Source organism: Larimichthys crocea, chromosome XXI (genome assembly GCF_000972845.2).
Source record: "Larimichthys crocea isolate SSNF chromosome XXI, L_crocea_2.0, whole genome shotgun sequence".
Classification (NCBI taxonomy): Eukaryota; Metazoa; Chordata; class Actinopteri; family Sciaenidae; genus Larimichthys; species Larimichthys crocea.
The window spans coordinates 5,041,454-5,060,475 of record NC_040031.1 but is presented as its reverse complement, the minus strand read 5'-3'; the positions used below and the strand labels follow the sequence as shown (position 1 = coordinate 5,060,475).

General features: G+C 44.9%; 1 protein-coding gene across 2 annotated transcripts; it reads left to right on the top strand.

Moving 5' to 3' along the window:
* The first annotated feature begins 1,743 nt into the window (after positions 1-1,743).
* On the top strand, positions 1,744-18,699 carry tshz3a (teashirt zinc finger homeobox 3a). 2 transcript variants are annotated; one of them, XM_010736889.3, is made up of 2 exons: positions 1,744-2,167; positions 14,452-18,699. In XM_010736889.3, exons 1-2 carry the CDS (start codon positions 2,128-2,130, stop codon positions 17,766-17,768), a joined length of 3,357 nt encoding a protein of 1,118 aa, XP_010735191.2. In that variant the 5' UTR covers positions 1,744-2,127; the 3' UTR covers positions 17,769-18,699. The 2 variants fall into 2 exon arrangements, with proteins under 2 accessions (XP_010735191.2, XP_027128749.1); XM_027272948.1 differs by lacking the exon at positions 1,744-2,167 and adding an exon at positions 5,816-5,944.
* The last annotated feature ends 323 nt before the right edge of the window (positions 18,700-19,022 follow it).

The window sequence follows — 19,022 nt, the reverse complement described above, 5'->3', positions numbered from 1 at the left end:
ATTTGGGTTGTAATTTCATGTTGTTAAAGTGACAAGGACCCAGCCTCTGTGAGCCTCTTAGAGACAGAGAGGCAGGGGCGAGTCCTGATCAGAGAGGCCTTTAATTCTTGTTCTCTGCGTGAGGATGCTTGTGTGAGTCGGTGCACAAGTATGTGTGTGTGTGTGTGTGAGACAGAAAGAGGAAGATGGTGTGTGTGTTGCCAATTGCGTGCACATAATGTTTGAGATTTGTATCTGAGGCAGTGAGAGCACTCAGTACGTGTATGTGTGTGTGTGTGTGTGTGTAATATGTGTGCCGCGTTTGAACACCCACACACAGCATGTTTTTGGTGTTTGTATTTTTGCTGGCAGGGGTCAGCACACATCAGAGGCACAGGGGGAGACCCGGATCCATCCCACTCTGCAGAGATGCTGCTGGCTTGAGAAAAAAGCGAAAAACAAGTGGTGAAAAAAAAAAGGGAAAGAAAAAAAAAACTCATTACCTTGGCACTAAGACTTAACACTCCTTCCTTGAACTGGCTTTGATCTCTACCTAATGTGGATGTATAGGAGAAGTGATGCTTTTACTGTGATGAAAGCTAACATTTAACTGCTCGCATTAAATTAGCGAGGAAAAGGCCTCGGGCATGTTTGTATTTTGGGGCAGTGGTGAGATAGTTCCTAACAAATTTTTTGCACCAGTTATAAGATATACACAGCATGTGTGCATGTTTTTTCCCCCAATAAACACAATTACAAAAACAACTTAAGCGGTGTATATAAAGGCTATTTCACCAGGCCTCATTACCTCTGCATTAGCACTTCCTGTTATCTACAGTATATTTAACCAATTTTATCTAACTCCATTTTCAACTGTACTTTTTTTTTTTTTACACTGCACATATTAAAAACCAGCTTGCTGTTCATCATCTATATCACATAAACAGAGTTATTTTACTTGATTAGTTTCTATCCACAAAGATAATATCTTCATTTTGCACATTTTATATGTCATGTTTTTTTATCTTGTACATCTAAAAAAAAAACACATCCCTTCCTATTAATACTACCGTATATACTGTATATCTATATGCTACTGTTTTTTACTGTCTGACTAGTTAAACTGCACTGATACTGTGTGCAACGACATTAAAGTTATGATCTAAATAATCAAATATAAGCTAGTTTTTCTACATTTGTAACATCATACTATGCAGATATTTGTATTAAATACTGCCCTGTGTTGCTATTGTATAAGTCAAATCTAATTAATATCACTAACCAGAACAACAGCTTTGAGAATCTGAGATATAATCATCATAATATTATTATTGGCTGTGTGTGTGTGTTTTGCATATTAAGACAAAGCCTGTAACAAATGTGTTTTGACACTAGAATGGCAATCATAATCACTTAAAAAACAACTTTCATAACTGGAAATAAATACAGCATCAGTCGGTCATACATTTCTGTGGAAATATCATCATGACAGATTAAAACTAAAATGTGATTAAGGGGTCCAATTCAGTCGATGATGAGTCCATGTGAGACACGTATCTGGTGACATTATTGTAATATTATTGAGATTGTTTGTGTGGTTTTTGCAGCTGTGTAATTATTAGTCTTCTGTGTGTAATAATCAGCTAATATAGCTCATGAGCTGGGATTCAGATGAAAAGCGGAAGGTAGGAGGACACTCTTGCGTGGTGTCCGCCCCTCTCTGAGAAGTAAAGAGTTAACGGAGCGGTGGGTTTGCCCATTCTCCTGCTGTGAGTGACGCGATCATCTCTCTTATCCCTCAACTTTGCCTGTTGCCAGACCAGGCAGCCGAGGTGGACGCTTGGCTTTATCACCGCTGACATTCTTAACGCGATCACACCGAGAAAAAAAAAAACATCTTATCAATATCATTTATTTATTTTTTCCGCTGACTTTTTCCTCCCCCCCCTCTCCTCGCAGGCTGCTTATTCCGTAACGATGATTTTTAGTTTTTCTTTCCATCGGACTCCCCGATGTTGTGCAGTCTACTACACGAAGGCGTGAATCATATTTGAGTAGAGGTGGATCTTCCCGGATACGGCGAGGGGCTATATTAAATATATATAAAAAAAAAGAGAAGAGTTTCACGGAAATCCCCACAAATAAAAAATGCCGCGGAGGAAACAAGAAGCGCCCAAGCGCGCAGCAGGTACGTGTATCCAACTATAATGTGCGTAAAAATCAGGTTTACTCTCATAAAACTGTGGATGTTACCTTTTGTTTTGTAAAGCTCACTTTTACAGTCACTGCATTTCCGTTTCCACTTTGTGTCTGTTTTTTCTGTCTAACGATGCGCTTTGTCACTCTTGGCTACTCTTGTGAGACCTCATAGAAACTGTTCCCTTTATAATACAAACCGATGTACAGTTTGTGTACAACAATCTGAGATACTGCGGTTTCGCTCTCTCCACGCTGTGCAGCGTACTGTAGTCCCATCGGATGAGTTGACTGGCTGTAAACTTTCGCTTCCTATTGTTCCCAACGCGAATCCCTGATACTTCACCGATCATCCAAAATCTTTAAGAGTAAAAAAAACCCAAAAACGCGCAGGAAACAGGCTGTGTTTTCTTGATAGTGTGTACCCGAGGCGTGCCATAAAAGAGGGGGGACATTAGGACTTTGTGCGCATTTGATCCGAGCGCATAACTTCTTTGCACAAGCAGAGGGGGGAAAAGCCCTACCTCTGAGAGGCTTTTTCTTGTTCTTGGGATAAGATAAACAATTTGAGATCAGACAATGGGGTTTCGTGGGCTGGAAGAAGCCATAATCGACAGTTGCCATGTCTGATTTGACGGTTGATTGATTGGCTGTCATGCGGGCTTTGATCTGATCCTTCCCGATTTGCATCAGAAAATCACTTCCCACCATGTGCTGCAGGCCCCTGACGTCACGTTTAAACCACTTTGAAAGGCCCTGTGTACTTTTTACCCTCTCTCTCTCTCTCTCTCTCTCTCTCTCTCTCTCTCTCTCTCTCTCCCTCACACACACTCTCTGTCTCCCTCTTTCTCTCTGATGGTCAACTGACTCACGAAAAAGTGAAAGAAGGGGGGACAAAGTGGTTTCACTGTGAGACATCACACACACACACGCACACAGACACACACACGCACACACACTTCCAGCAGAGAACATCACACTCCCATGTGCACATGCTCACTTGTTCACTTTGAACACACACACACACACACACACACACACACACACACACACAGTGGGGAGAGGAGGCGGGAGGAGTGGGTTAGAGGTTGTAAAAGGAGCCGTGTGCTATGTAATGGAGGGGAGGAATGGGTTTGCTCTGTCAGACCGGGCCGTCACAACGGCTTTGTTTCATGTTTGATTTAATTGTCTCTCCCCTGACAGGCCCATTCATCAATGGCTTTAATGGTCAATCAGAGACAGGCTGAGTGAGTGCTCCCATTCTGTTTAGCCATAAGCTGGCCTGGGCTTTTATTTCATCAAAATGCCCCAGCCTAATGTACATGCTCACTGGCTCAGAGTGGCCGCGGGGAGCACATAAAGAATGACTGAAAGCTTTCTGATTTCAGATCAGTGAGAAGGATGTTTTTTTTTTTTTTTTCTCCTCCTCATCTCCTCCTCTCCTCTCTACTCTCTCCTCCCTGCTACACTGCTGTTTCTCTGTTGACGAAAGGGAATAAAGGCTGTAATATAGATCGTTTTGTGTTTTTAGAAAACAACTTTTTCTCCCTGAAAACCACGCTTCTTTGTTCATTCATTCATCTATTCATTTCTTCATTTTTTCATGCTCCCCTTCCACCCCTGTCAGTCAGCCCGTGCAGCTGCAAGTTATAAAGTTGTCAACTGTTCAGTGGCACACAAAGGGTGATGATGAATTGATTGCAGCACAGAGCATGGTGATAGAGAGAGCAAAGAAAAGGATGACAGATGATGGGCCTTGATTAGGGACTTAGGGGGAGAGTCAGCCCACTGCAACCTTGAGACTTGCATGAAAAATCCCCCACACCCCCCGCTCCACATACACACACACACACACACACCGCTTTACTCTCTCATTGTCTCTCCACCACACACTCTCTCAGCTTCTCCCTCTCCTTCTTCCCTTCCTCTGTCTGAGAGGGTTTCTCTCTCCACAGTAGAAAACTTGTTTTGCCTGCTTCATTAGCGTTGGTCCAATTAGCCGTGAGGCTGATGGAGTCCTGACAGGCCCTGTGATTGGAGATGACAAGCTCGGGGTGCCCAGCCCAATGAGGTTTGCCACCACTTTGATGTAATCAACTTGATATTACACAGAGCCGCTCGCCTTTGGTTGTGCTGTAACTCAATTTTCCGCTGCAGGTGACAAATGGGCCTGCCTACCTGGGTCAGGTCTGAGTGCTCTTAACAACCGAGGGCAGCTGGTCACGTAAACAGCCGAGCAAACATGAGAAAGAGACTCTCCCAGCTGTGGAAATACAGGCCTCGGTCCTTCGTGGCTGGCTATTAGCTTCGTCCCAAGCTTGAAATGGCTGCAGAAAGTTGAAATACTCCGCCGACTTAACAGGAAGTCAACATCGGCTTTACAACGCGTGGGCAAAGACACGGCTATTTGACTGGAATGTGTAACCTGTACAGTATGTCTGCAGAATGCTGTCAGTGTGTTTACAGTATCCAGTGTGTTACATGTGTCAGTGCGCAGTTCTCTGTCATAACCTGTGCTTTGGTCATGTGTGTGTGTGTGTGTGTGTGTGTGTGTGTGTGTGTGTGTGTGTGTGTGTATGTGTGTGTATAAAAGCAGCACAGAAGGAGAAGGTTAGGTGGCGGGGGGTTAGTCTGATTTGGACCGGGCTCTGCAGCAACAGTCTCCTCTTTCTGCAGGGTCAGGTTTATAGCTGCCAGACTGGCAGCCATCACTCATGTCTGTCTGTAAGTGTGTGTGTGTGTGTGTGTATGTGTGTGTGTGTGTGCTCAAATCAGTGAGCATGCACTTTCCGATTTGTTGGGTTTGAATCTGTGTGCGTGTGTGTGTGTGCGTGTGTGCGGTTTTCGCTTGTGATAGTGATGAAAGGAATTGCAACTGTAGACCACCTGCTGGGGTCTGGCCATAACTCTCTGAACTGTGTAAGCCTTCTGCGTTGCTCAGTTTCTTCTTCTCTGCCCCTTCTCTGTGTCATTTGCACATCACGTATGTCGAACATTCCAAATTAGAAACACAACACTTGGTACACAAACATGCCGTGTTATTGCTAATAAAGATACAAGCGTTTGGAGCACACGTTGCAGACACATGCGCACATGTTGTGACTCAGTTGTAAAAGCAGCAAGTGAAATGAAGTAAGCTGTTTTTATATCTGTCTGACTTCCTGTTGTGAATGTGTGAAAAGCATGCCCTTACGGAAGCAGTGGGGGAGCACAAGTTGGGACTTAATTGTTCGACCGACATACGGACTGACAATGTTTGCGAGCTTTAACAATACGCCTCCGCCAGCGTTGTTTGCAGGTGTGAGCGTGGCAAATGTTTTGGCCTTGCAGGCCCTGCTGCTAATGAAAGTCCTGTGGCTGGATTCCGGTGAGGTTGAGTCACGTCTGTGATCTATGTGTCTGATAAGTGCATACCTAATGAAGCTGTGAGCACCGGTGGAAGAAGGCGGAGGAAGGCTTGACAGAGTGTTTCCCACAGGTATTGACAGATGCCTTTTTGTTTTTGCCATAGGCCCTGACTCCATAAATCCTGCCTGTGTAATGATAACAGTGCCACCCTGCCAGCAAGTGAGTGAAAGAGAGAGAGTGTAAGAGAGGAGAGAAAGAGGGCAGAGGGGGAGGAAGAGGAGGAGGAGGAGGAGGTGCTGGTGGTGGTGGGGACGATGAGGAGAAGAAGAGTGGGGGCGGTGAAATGGGCCTTCTCTCCTTTTTAACACACACTTGGCAGATGTCAAGCCATAGGGTTGGGCTCCGGGAGAGAAAGAGGAGTGTAAGTGCTGTAGTAGTGTCACAAATAGAAAACCGTTTCCCTTTCAGCTTTCAATGTGCTTTCAGCCGAGGTTTTCAGCCGGGACTGCTGTCTGGGCACTGAGTCGGAGGCTTTGTAAAAATAGTCCCACCGCTGTTGTGATAGATGCAGCTGCACTGTGGCGACAATTGGGACAGGCTGGATCCCTCCAACCCCACCTCCCACCCCACCTTCCTTCTCTCTCTTTCTCCCTCTCTATCTGTCTCCCACCCCTCCCACAAGTAGCGAGCGTCAGAGCTTGGTTGGATGTGTTCTCTTTTTCGGGGAAACTGAGCTGCACCGGTCTTCAGGGGTCCTGAAACCCAATCCAGGAGGAGAATAGCCCGGCCATGCCAGAGAGCCGATTTCCTTTTCAACAGAGTCATTTATCACTGACCCACCCTTCGCTTCTGACACGGTGACGTGTGTCATTTATCAAACAGGCTTTACCAGACACACAGAGAAGGGAGGTGGATAGGGGGCAGAGAGGAAGAGAAAGAGAGAGTGAAAGAGGGGAAAACAAGACTGAGAGTTGACTGAGAGAAACAAAGAGAAGGAGAGGAATGGAGAATGAGGTGCAGACTCAGTGGAGAGAGACAGAGGAATGGATAGACTGTCGTTTGTGTATGTGTGTGTGTGTGTCTGTGAGAGTTTTTCCAGGGAAGAGTGAGTTTTCCTGAAACCCTGGAGGAGAAGCGTTCGGGAGGGGAGATTTTTTCGAGATGACAGGGAGGATTGAGTTACACTGAGTTGTGTTTTGATGAATGACAGTATGTTCTTCCATGACATGTCTCGAGATGTCTGAATGAAGGGGAGAAAATATACTTAGTGAGTATACACGTCCGACAAGTGTGTTGGGTTTTATGTACTCATAACACATGCACAACAAACACATGTAGGAGTGCTATAGAAGTGTGTGTGTCTGTGTGTGTGCGTGTGTGTACACACGTACATGTGCGTACATGTGGCCATATGGCGTCAATGTTTAATGCCGTATGAGCGTGTGTGTGTGTGCTGCTCCCTGATGAGCAGGGCTGACAGGTATCACTCATGCAGCAGCCTGGCCTTTAAATGAACCCGAGCTGCTCTGCTCTCCCGTGGCCCTAACAGGCTCTCTCCAAGATGGATGCTTCTTTAAAAATCAGATTAATGATGGATACCAGGCTTATAGTGCCATTTATCATGAAGAATATTATTTAGGCCGGCCGTGTATGGCTGTAACTGGAGAGCCAGGACGAGAAGAAGCAGGGTGGAAAGCCTTAGACAGACACTCACTGTGTGATGGATGGCTGAGCGCTCTCTCTGAGTGTTACTAGACACCAGTGCCGCAGCAGTAGGCCATAATCAGATAGCCCAGGGATGTTTATCCCGCAACTACACTACCCAGATTGCCTTGCCTGGAGGGTTGTTTTATGAAAGGTATAGTCTATCATTATTATCATCTTTAAAAAAGTTAGTGGAATCATGAAAAAACTCTAGACACTGAAGGGGCACATAGACGCCTTAATGGAGCTTATTGAAATTATACATTATGAAATGATCCATTTGATCCAATCTAACTGACTGCAATGATTACCAAGAAGTTTCCATTTAGCTTTGCCCAGAAGAGTCTCCAGCCCAGCATCATTCCCCAACAATCATGAATAAGAGAGTACAGTGAGGGGTCAGGGCAAGGCCAGTTCTGCTGCTGCTACAAAACTAAAAAAAACAGTTGTTTTGCTTTTTGTCCTCTTCTTGTTCCCTCTCTCTGTCTCTTACCTCCTCCTCCTCCTCCTACTCACTACAGTGATTTATGGTGGCCATCCATCTTCAGGCTGCGTCCATCACCTCCTCGTTGCTAGGCGATCATGGCAGCAGCTGTGCGTTGTGAGAAGGGGTTTGGTCGTCCCACTCCCAAGACCCGACTTTATTCCCTTTACTGCCCGCCCACCACTACACAAAGATTTAACTTTAAACACAGTCCTAGTTTTAGTCCCAGCTGCAAGCCACAAACCTAATGCCAGTCTCAGACCTGAACCCATGCCTTATTTTCAAATGCAGCCCCAGTTTGAGCTCCTGACACTGTCAGTTCTTACAATATGCTTGACCTGTCCTGAGTTGTGGAACTACAGTAACTCTTAAACCCCAGCCTTAATTTCAGACCTACTACAGAAATGCAGGCTAGAAAGTCATGGCTCCTATCATCATTCCTATTTGTAGCAATAACATTTTACATAACGCATTGTTTGAGAGGCAATGACACAATAACATCAAAAATCAGACACCCGTGCACCTTGCCACGTCACAGACATAATGCAACAGGGACAAGGAAGTTCATGGGACAAAGAAAGTTTCAGTTATATCCAGTTTATGAACAGGTGAAAAGAAACCTGAACCTTCCAGTAACTGAACTGATTGTCAACTTACTTTGACACTTTGACCGACTGTACTTACCATTATCATACCGTAACAGGCACTTTGGGTACATTACGTTCGTGTTAAAATTATGTTTTGAATAATTCATCCTTGAGTCTCTACAAACAATACAAAGAGTAAAATGTTGCAGAAGATGTGAAATTATGAAGTACAGAAAAACTTAGTATCGAACCTAGAGTATTCTTAGCTTAGTCACAGCATTAGATTCAACCCTGTCTTCACTGCAAAGCCCCATTCACATAACCCTCAATGACCTTTTAACAACATTTCTGTACAAGGCCTAAACAGTTGAAGGAATGGGGAAATAAACAGCAGTTCTGCTTCACGGAACCTTGTTTTTGAGAACTGCCCAAGTTTTTCGAGACAGAGTGATGAGAAGAAGGAGGCAGAGATGTGGGATAGTTTAAGGAAGTTTGACTGATATCATCGGACAAAACTGGCTCAGACTGGAAAACTGCCTTCCCGCGGCATTTCGGTGTTTATTGCTGCCCTTGGTTTCTGCACCTGTGGAAGCTGTTTTTGTTGGATTTCTGTTTGTTTCCATTTTGTTTATCGCGTATTGTGGCTGCATCAGGTTTCAAACTAGGTCTGGAACTATGAGCTTGTCCAGCTCATTCTCCTCTGTGTCGGAGTTAGTAACGAGAGGACTTTATGCGTTTTGAGGCCCGTCCCATGTTAGATAAACTAGATGAATTTTCATGTCTTAAAGGTCTGTTCATGCAGCTCATAAAACAGTCAGCCCAGGCTTGAATGTATTCAGTGTCTGTCTCTTTCCTTTTTCTTTTTCTCTGTCTCTCTCTCTCAGCCTTACTTTCTGTGTGTGTGTCTTTCTCTCGCTCTCTCTCCTCTTACGATGTACATTGACAAGGCTCAGCCCTAAGCTTTGCCTGGGGCCAGAATGATCTCTCTGTTTTTCCCATCTCCCATATCACACATCCTGCACTACAATCGGCGGACACAATGTATTCACAATGCCATCAGGGGGTAGAGAACACACACAAATAAAAACTGACAAAGACATCCATGATCGCTGGTAACATGATCGCCTGTAGAAGAGGAATGTGGAAGCCTGAATTATGTGTTACAAAATAAGCACAAGATAGTCGTCTCTGGTCATATCCGAAGAAGCAAATTGTGTCAGGACTTGTTAATTTTTCAAATGGCCACACATCACCTGTTTTGTTTTTTTCTCATGGGACATTCAGCCAGCCTGTAAGGATCAAAGGAAAAGGAGGGGAAGAACTAAGTTTGATTGAGTGTGTTACTTTGACAAATGTGTACAACAGAGAGGCATTTTAGGTATGTTACTGATCTGCTGCTATTTTGACAGAATGGGGCTGTTTTGGACTGAATTATTCTAATCTATTTAAAGAGTTTAAGGCTGCTGGGAAACTTGAGAGAGAGAGTGGAAGTCGGTGGTTTGTGGTTTTTGTGATTGAGACTGAGGTGACTTCCTGTCCTGTAGTGTTCTGGAGCTGTTTCCTGTCAGTAAAAGCCCCCTGCTGAGGGGCCGTGTTGGTTTAAGGGCGTCAAGGTCCAGTTCAAATACTGTACACATGTCAAGAAGCGCCCGTTATGTTGTGAGACAGTTTAACTCTCTCCTCACTGAGCCGTCCTGTACAATCACTGACTTCAAATATCCCAATCAAGTCTTGGCAACTACGCCGTACTTCCTTTTATCTGTTCTTCAGCAGTATAATAATAATGATAAATTTAATTTATATCTTATTTTTTCAGTGTGCACAGGGCAAAATTACATAATCATGCATCCATGTAGAATTGATTAAACCAGTAACAATAGACTGCAGTCTCTGTGCTCTCTTTTTTCCTGTTGCTTGATTGTTTTGTTGTCTTTGAGCAACGCCATAAAAATGTTTTGTAATCTTTGCAGTATAGCTATAAGGGACCACCCATGTAGACAATTTCCTCTCCCCTCCCTAAATACCAGTTGTGTCTTTGTGCACAGTACAGTTTTCTATGCATACAGTGATTAAGTTATAAATAAAGAAGTAATCAAGCTATGACATCTGTACAAACAGTAACTTTGCAATAGTATCAGTTGCTGTTTGGTTTTCTAAGTCCTTGTAGGATGTTAATTAAGTATTACTCAATTCTATCTGTGTAATACACATTGAATTTACATTATGCATTACATTGGTTTATTAAGTAAGCACAGTTTTTGAGAGATAACAGTAGCATCATGTGAATTTCTTTTATATTCAGAAAAATAAACAATACACGGACGTCCTCCACCTATGTAGCACCTTTTTGAAATATTGTCCTCATGATGACCGTACAAAGGACTCACCTTTTTTAATATCATGAAGCCTGTGGCAAGGTTGTCTCTTTTTATTTTTCAGAGACCAACCGGTCATTTGAGTATGAGGGTCAGACATAGGTAGATTTTTTTAATGACACATCCTGTTTATCCCACTGCTGTTGGGTGTGATCTGGCTCCAGACTGTTTTTCCAGCTGTGGAGGCCAGTCCAGGAATATGCACATTGGTCATCAAAGGATAGATTTAAGAAAAGGGACAGAGTTAGTAATAGCTGGATGAGGGAGTATTGCATTGTGCTTTGACAAATTCACATTTAGGAAAGGATTAAATAGAGGGCTGTTATAATCTTGCAAAGAAAGGAGTGCAAAGATTTCTCCTCGAAAAACACATGATTGATTTTTTTTTTTTAGGTCTTCATATTATCACTCTTGCATACAAGGCCTATTTAAAATGCGGCATCAAAAACAGACAGTGCTTTCAGCAGCACTTGAGGAGAAATAACCCATGGGACAGAGGGAAGGAGACAGAGAGAGACACTGAGAGGCTCTGCTTTAGAGGCAGCCACAGCACCTTCCTGCTTAATCACCCCCTGTCCCTGCCCTGTCTGTTGTTCCTGATCGTCAGAGCAGCACTGCAGTATTTCTATCAGATGATCTCTCCCTCCTCGTCTGCGGCCCTTATGTTTATGAAAATGATACTCCACAGGAATGCCTCCTGCATGCCAAGATGTCACTGTCTTTCCTCATCGCTTGCATCTACGTACATGTACAAGTGTGTTTGTGCGTTTGAGAGAGAAATGGGGGGTGGGTGGGGGGAGCTGGTGTCATAATTGACTGAATAGCTTTATTTATAATTGCGTGGGGTGGGCGGAGGGGGGGGTTGTGTGTCTTAAAGGTGAAATGTGTCTTTCTGCATGTGAGACTTAAATTTTCTGCAGCTTATGTGTTTGTGTGAACGTGTTATTGCTATTTCTGTGTGAGCCGTGACTGAGATGTTGATTGTGTGAAAGCGCACCTCCTACCGTTCTACCCCCCCCTCCCCAATAGAAAGGAATCATTCATGGAACCTAATGATTCTTGTCTTTCCCCCACATGGCATCAGCTCACTTTATCATTGCAACAACACACACACACACACACTCTCTCTCTAACTCTTTTCCTCTCACTTATACACACACACTAGGAAAACTCATACATTGGCCCTAGACCATATGCTCAGATATTAGTTAAGACGGCATCCAAGAGTATTGTTGTATTCATAATCCTCTTCTTTTTTTATTCTAAGGGAGCCTCTATACTCCCATCACCTTTTATTAGCTTGATAAATCACCTCTGTTGTCAGTCAAGCCAGGGAGAATAATTGGATGTGGTTGTCGCCCTGTGTGATGGATTATCAGTCATTGGGGATTAAATTAACAGATAGTGCTCAGACATAATGGTTTTTGTTTTGCATTTTAAATTGCTTGGGAGCATGGCTAGACTCTGTGGGTTTTATAGCTGGTCCTTTTGGACTTCTTTCCCTCTCTCTTTGCTATCTAGGCTTAATGACAAATGAACAATAACCTATAGGGCCGCAGCTCTATTAGTATGAAATGTAAAACATTTACTACCACGTTAAGGCACAGAGAGAGGCCTGGGGAGGCTTACGAATGTGATAACATGGCATGAAATTGGATATAGCAATAGTTTGATGAAATAGCTTGACAATGTGAAGAAATATGTGGAATATTTTCTTGATGAGGAAGAGAAAGGTGACCTGACAACTTGGTCAAGGGCTGTGCCAGGCTCGCCTGATGCAAGCTGACATCTGTGACCAGCTAGTCAGGACACAAACACATTAACTGCCTCATCCTGGCTGGATTTCCTCTTTCAAATGAGAATCTGACACGAATACCTTCCAGAGGAGAAGCGGAAGAGAAAGTAAAGCAAAAAGGAAAGAGGGTGTAGGCTTGTGCGCTGGTAGCAGCGTGAGCGATTTACCTCCTCGCCCCCTTCTCCATCCTCCCATACCTCTCCCTCCCCTCCACGTCCACATTATCATAATTGTGTCCAGAACATGAGGGGCCGGGGAAGTGATCATGTCATTTTATTTACACCCTGCTTGGCCCTTTTTACAAACGACATGCCACTGACTGCCAAGCGGACTGGGGCCCGACGACATCTTTTGATCAGGGCTGTCGGGGCCTATCAGCGGAGAATGGCAGGTAATGGATACCCAGTGACAAACCAAATCTCCGGGAGGACGGAGAGTGGGCCGCACCTGCCAGGTCTCCATTAGGCTGGCCTCTCAGTGGGGCTGCCTGCTGACTCTGCCCCCAGGGCCCAAATCAGACCAGCGCCAGCCGCATGGCTGCCTAGAGATTGGCTGTTAGCACTGGAAATGAGAGTTATTTCAGCTATGACATTTTTGTTTAGACTGGACGTGTGTGCGTGGGGCGGTGGGGGAATGAAGGATTTAGTCACAGTGTATGTCTATGTGTGTGCCTGTTTGTGTCCACATGCACCAGCTCGACTGTGCGTGTGTCCAAACTATAACTATACCTACAGCTTCTTCCTGCGGCATTTGTCTTAGTTTACAATATTGTCCAAATGGCCTTGGACCTGTCTACATGCCATCTGCTATTTTCAGAGATTTTTTCCTTAAGTTGAGCGGTTTTGTTAGTGAGGTGGACAGGAAATGAGGGAGGGGAGGGGGAGGGGGGTCATGGTGACACTGCAAGAAGAAGGGGGTGAGTGGTGGGTGAGTTGGCGTTGGTTGGGTAGGCTCACCACCACAGGAGACACAGGAGTTTGCATGTATTTGTGTGTGTGATGGGGCAGTTCAGGTACACACAAAACACACAGACACACACACACACAAACACTTATCATCGCTCTCCATGTAAGCAGTGGGTGCCAATATGCAAAGTGACAGATCCCTTATGCATTGCCATCATGTTCACCTCATCCTCTTTACACTTCCCTTCCCGTGGTCTCATTTTCTTACCTTTATTTTGTTCTTTTTTTTCCTATACAATGTATTTGTATAATGTTTGCATGACATTTAACATCTGTATAGACTGCTGAGATTTGCTTTTATGAATATAGCTTGAACCCAGAGTATAGACAATCTTCCACATATTAGGAATGTAATGAACTCACTCCAGTCCAGACGACACTGTGGGATTCAACGTGTCAGACTTTCTTCAACAAAATTCTGACATCCTTTTCCCGAAATTCTTCAAGATATGCTCTTTGTCTTTACGCATGTGTGTGGTGTGTGTGTGTGTGTGTGAGTGTGTATGTGTGTGTAATCAGAGAAGAGGCAGATGAAGAGGCGTCAGACATATTAACTGACAGATGGAGGTTGATCCAACTCATTTATTACCCCAGAGGAGAATGCCACAGTGAGATTGGGCTTCATTAATTTCAGATTTAGTTTTCATTTCAAGCTGTTGCGCCCTGAGATAAATAAAATGGCGCATTATGTTTTTGCCAAGATATTTCTTTTTTGTTTTCCTCCAATAGAAGGAGTGAAAAGAGGGGAGGCATAAGTTCCGTGTGGCTGGGGTAGTATATAAATACAGGCTCGCCTAGAGGAAAATAACACCTCAACGGTTGATGAGGTGAAATGGGATGACTGTAATTTCTCAGCTCAGCTTTAAAGGCTCCCACACAGATGGCTCATTTATCCCTGGGAGTCCTCGGGCACACATAGCAGGGAAACTTTTTCTCCAGTTATTCTAACATAGCGTGTTCACTCCCTGCAATTTAACTCATCTCTTTCTTTCTCTCTTTGTCTCCATTCTCCTTGCAGCCTATTCTCCCGAGGAGCTGACAGAGCACAGTGTGGAGGATGAGGAGGCGGAAGCAGACGACCTGCCCTCAGCCCCTCAGGATGACCTTCCCATGAAAGATGAGTTTGTGGAGCAAAGCGCTGGGCCTGCCAAGGAGCAGGCATGTGATCAGGAATCAGCTGGGGCCACAGAGCTCTCGGGACAAGAGATGGACAGTGAGTCACATGTGAGTGAGACCAGTGACCGTCTCTCAGACTTCGAGAGCCCCTCCAGAAAGGCAGAGGGCAACTTGGTCACAACTTCTCTGAATGGTGGCACTAAAACGCCTCCCATAGGCATGGACACCTTAGAACAAATGAAGGCTATCTACTCCAGCTTCCTGGGCAGCCCCTTGTGGTCACCACTGAACTTTAATTCCACACCGCCACAGGCGCAGTCCTCTGCTTCTACAGAGAAGCCAACTCGCAGCAACAGCACTAGTAGCAGTAGCAGCTGCAGCAGCGGTAGCTATGACTGGCACCAGTCTGCAGTGGCAAAGACACTACAGCAGCATCCTCCCCAGGGCCGTCACCCTGCCCAGTCTGAGCCCAGCCTCTTTAGTACAGTCCAGCTCCACAGGCAAAACCCAAAGCTCTTTGGCTCAATCTTCACTGGGGCCAGTAAATTCCGCTGTAAGGGCTGTAGTGCCGCTTATGATACCCTGGTGGAGCTAACAGTTCACATGAATGATACAGGCCACTACCGCGATGACAACCATGACAGGGCAGGCAGTGGTGGAAAGCGTTGGTCTAAACCACGTAAGCGGTCCCTGTTGGAGATGGAGGGGAAGGAGGATGCCCAGAAAGTCCTGAAGTGCATGTATTGTGGCCACTCCTTTGAATCCCTCCAGGACCTCAGTGTCCACATGATCAAGACCAAACACTACCAGAAAGTGCCTCTGAAGGAGCCCATGGCCCCTGTGGCAGCCAAAATCATGTCTTCTAAGAAAAGGGGACTCGTAGGGTTGGACCTTACTCCCTCACCACGCTCTAGAGAAGGAACCCCCAAAGCTAAGCATTCACAGGCAGACCCAAGTGAACCCTCACAGAAATCTTCCTCCAGCCCCTACACCACCCCCAATAACCGCTACGGCCACCAGAATGGTGCTAGCTATGCTTGGCAGTTTGAATCCAACAAATTCCAGATCCTTAAGTGTATGGAGTGTGGGAGTTCACATAATACACTGCAAGAGCTGAGAACTCACATGATGGTGACAGGACACTTCCTGAGGGTGACCAACTCTGTGGGAAAAAGAATCAAAACACTTCCCGAGGCCACCTCCCCCAATCCAGTGAGGGTTACCACACCTACTGAGCAGAGGGTTCAGTCTGTCCCACTTGCACCGTCCACCTTCTCTCCACCACCTCTTCAAACTACTACGACTCCCCCCGCTACCTCCCCTCCTCTTAAAGAGATCAAAAAGGAGGAGGTTGAGGAGGAGTGCACTAAGCAAGAGACTGCTGGAAATGAGAAGCAAGTTGCAGCTGCAGTTGGGAAGGAGGAGGATGCTGAGAAGGAAGAAAAATATGACATCTCAATGTATAACTATCTTACTGAAGAGGACCTGAAGGAGAGCCCTAAAGGGGGATTTGATATTCTCAAATCACTGGAAAACACTGTGACATCAGCCATCAACAAGGCACAGAGCGGGAATCCAAGCTGGGGGGGCTACCCTAGCATCCATGCAGCTTATCAGTTCCCCGGTGCTCTAAAGCTCCAACAGGGCAGCATGGAAAAGAATTCCCCAATGAAGTTCTTGTTCAATGGAGGGGATGGCACTATGTCCTCCCTTGCCAAGAACCAGCCCCTCATTTCCCCACCTCTTAGTCAGTCCTCCCCCTTCCCCAGCAACAACTTCCAGGCAATGGAGGATTTAGTGAAAAAAGTGACTGAGAAAGTAGCAAAAGTAGAGCAAAGGGTGAAGCAGTTGTCTCCTAAGATGGAAAACCATCCATCTCCCTGTAATAGTGAGGCTGGAGAATCACATAAGGGAGGAGAGGCTGACTCACCTCGGGAATGGAGGGCATCCACTCCAGCCAATAGCGATAAGGGAAGCCATAGTGACAGAGCATCCCCGGCAACAGAACCCAAGAGAGAGACAGCAGTCAAATCCCCACTCGCCTCTACGCTGAGATGCAGTACTGCCATTATCACCGGCCATACTCCTCCAGAGCAGCCCTTTGTCAACCCTCTAAGTGCTCTTCAGTCAGTAATGAACATTCATTTGGGGAAAGCAGCCAAGCCCGCCTTGCCAAACCAAGATCCCCTGAGCCTGCTCTCCAGGCTTAGCCAGAGCATGGCTGAGAGGGCTGCTGTGGCTGCTCCTCCCTCACAGACCAAAAAGCCGGAAAGTGTAGTTGATAATAGCTTTTGCCAGCCCAATGATGACCAGCCTATGGACCTCACAAAAGGGAAAAGCGATAGAGGAGGCTCAGTTGGTTCAGCCCCTCTAACCCCTTCATCTACAGCCTCCTCCATCTCCCCCTCCTCCCTTGTTACTCCTGCAAAGCTAACGGTGGTTTCTCCCTACACATCCAGCAGCCCTCTACATGAAAACGCATTGTCGGATATCTCAGACATGCTGAGGAACCTGACACAGTCTCACCATGTCCCAAAGCCTCCTTCACGTTCCCGAGTCGCAGATAAAACTGAGATTGTGGGCTCGACTCATGATGATGACGAAGCAGCCCTGCATGGCCACAAACGCAAAGGTCGTCACTCTAACTGGAATCCCCAGCACCTCCTTCTTCTGCAGGCCCAGTTTGCCTCGAGCTTGAGGCAGACATCGGAAGGGAAGTACATCATCAATGACCTCAGCCCACAGGAAAGAATGCATGTATCTCGTTTCACTGGCCTCTCCATGACCACCATCAGCCACTGGCTGGCTAACGTCAAGTACCAGCTAAGGAGGACTGGTAGAACCAAGTTCCTCAAGAACCTAGACTCCGGTCAACCTATATTCTTCTGTAGTGACTGTGCTTCACAGATCCGAACCCCAGCAGCGTATGTATGCCACCTGGAGGCCCACCTAGGGTTCAGAATCAGGGACCTGGCCAAGCTGTCCCCCAAACAGACTGTCAGGGACTCCCACACTCTCACTGAGAAACTAGTGCCCCTGGAGTCCTTCCTTTCCCCACAATCACAAGATGACTGCAGTAGTAATGGGGCAGTGTACCGCTGCCAGCTCTGTGTCCGTAAATTTGCCACTAAGCACGCCATCAAGCTTCACCTCAGCAAGAGCCATGGGAAGTCTCCAGAGGACCATCTGCTATATGTATGCGAACTAGAGAAACACTAAATTGCTCTCAGCAGTAGTCATATTGGAAAACACATGTAGAATGGCTGTTAAAAACACAAAAATAAAAGCTGAGAAAAGTGTGCACAAAGATGGCATGAACTACTGTTAAAAATGTCAGCACAAGGTGTTTACATCTATTCGGCCTATAAACATTTCTGATTTCTCTGTATTTCAAAAGACATTTATTTCACATCAAAGTATATTATAGGTCAAAGATATTCAGCCAGATTTGTTGTCAGCTTTGTTGTCTACCTTATGTACACATTTGGTAATGTGAGACAACAGACGACAGGTTATTTCATAATCATGGTGAATCTCTTGACTAGAAGGGTCAGCTAATAACTTGACTTGAAATATATTAACTTTATTGTATTTATTTTGTATTTTTGTGAGTTTGGTTTTGATTTGCTGGTAGACTGCATGTTCAACAAGTTTTACTGTTACATTTGTACAGTCCTGTCCTGTCCTGTCCAGATTTTAAAATGCCCTTTCAAACTGGTCATTTTCTAATACTTAAAACAGCCAAACGCCTGGGAAAGCTCCTTAAAAAAGAATCTGCCAAACAGCAAAAGTTCATTGCTTGTTTTTATAGTTTTCTCTGTACAGCCTATTGATTTTCTCGCTGATTGTAAAAGCTGCCTTGTTCTTTATCATTGAGTAAGGGGCACTTAAAATCCAGGTCTGTGTAAAAATGTATATATAGTGTATAAGCTTACGACTTGCTGTTTAAATTATGCATACTTGTTATATTTCCTAATTTAAGAGGACTATGACTATCCACTGGTGCAGAGCCTTTGAAGAAGATTAAAAGGACATTGTTTTGCACAATAGTTTTATAAATGTTATTTGATAAAAAAAAAAGAAAAAAACAATACAAATATGTTAATGCCTTGTGCTTCTATGATTAAATTGAATTAACTGCTGCATAAAACATTTGTTTTGTTTCATATTTATGGAGAAATTTGTAGATCAAGGTGTATGAATGTGTAGGAGTATGAATTTAATTTTACAATGCAGTATTTCAACAAGTGACATTTCAAAGCAGATCGTTAATGAAGAAAGATAACTGACACGTCACAGCATTGTCCAAACTGTATTTCCAAGCTGTTACCTAATTTTTCACTTGGCTTACTGGAAAATCATGCATCTTAGAAAAAAGGGAAAAAAACACCCCTCCCAATTGTTGTCCCACATTGTAATGACTAAGCATTTACAAATCAGCTGACAGATTGCTCACAGAGCTACATCTGCAGA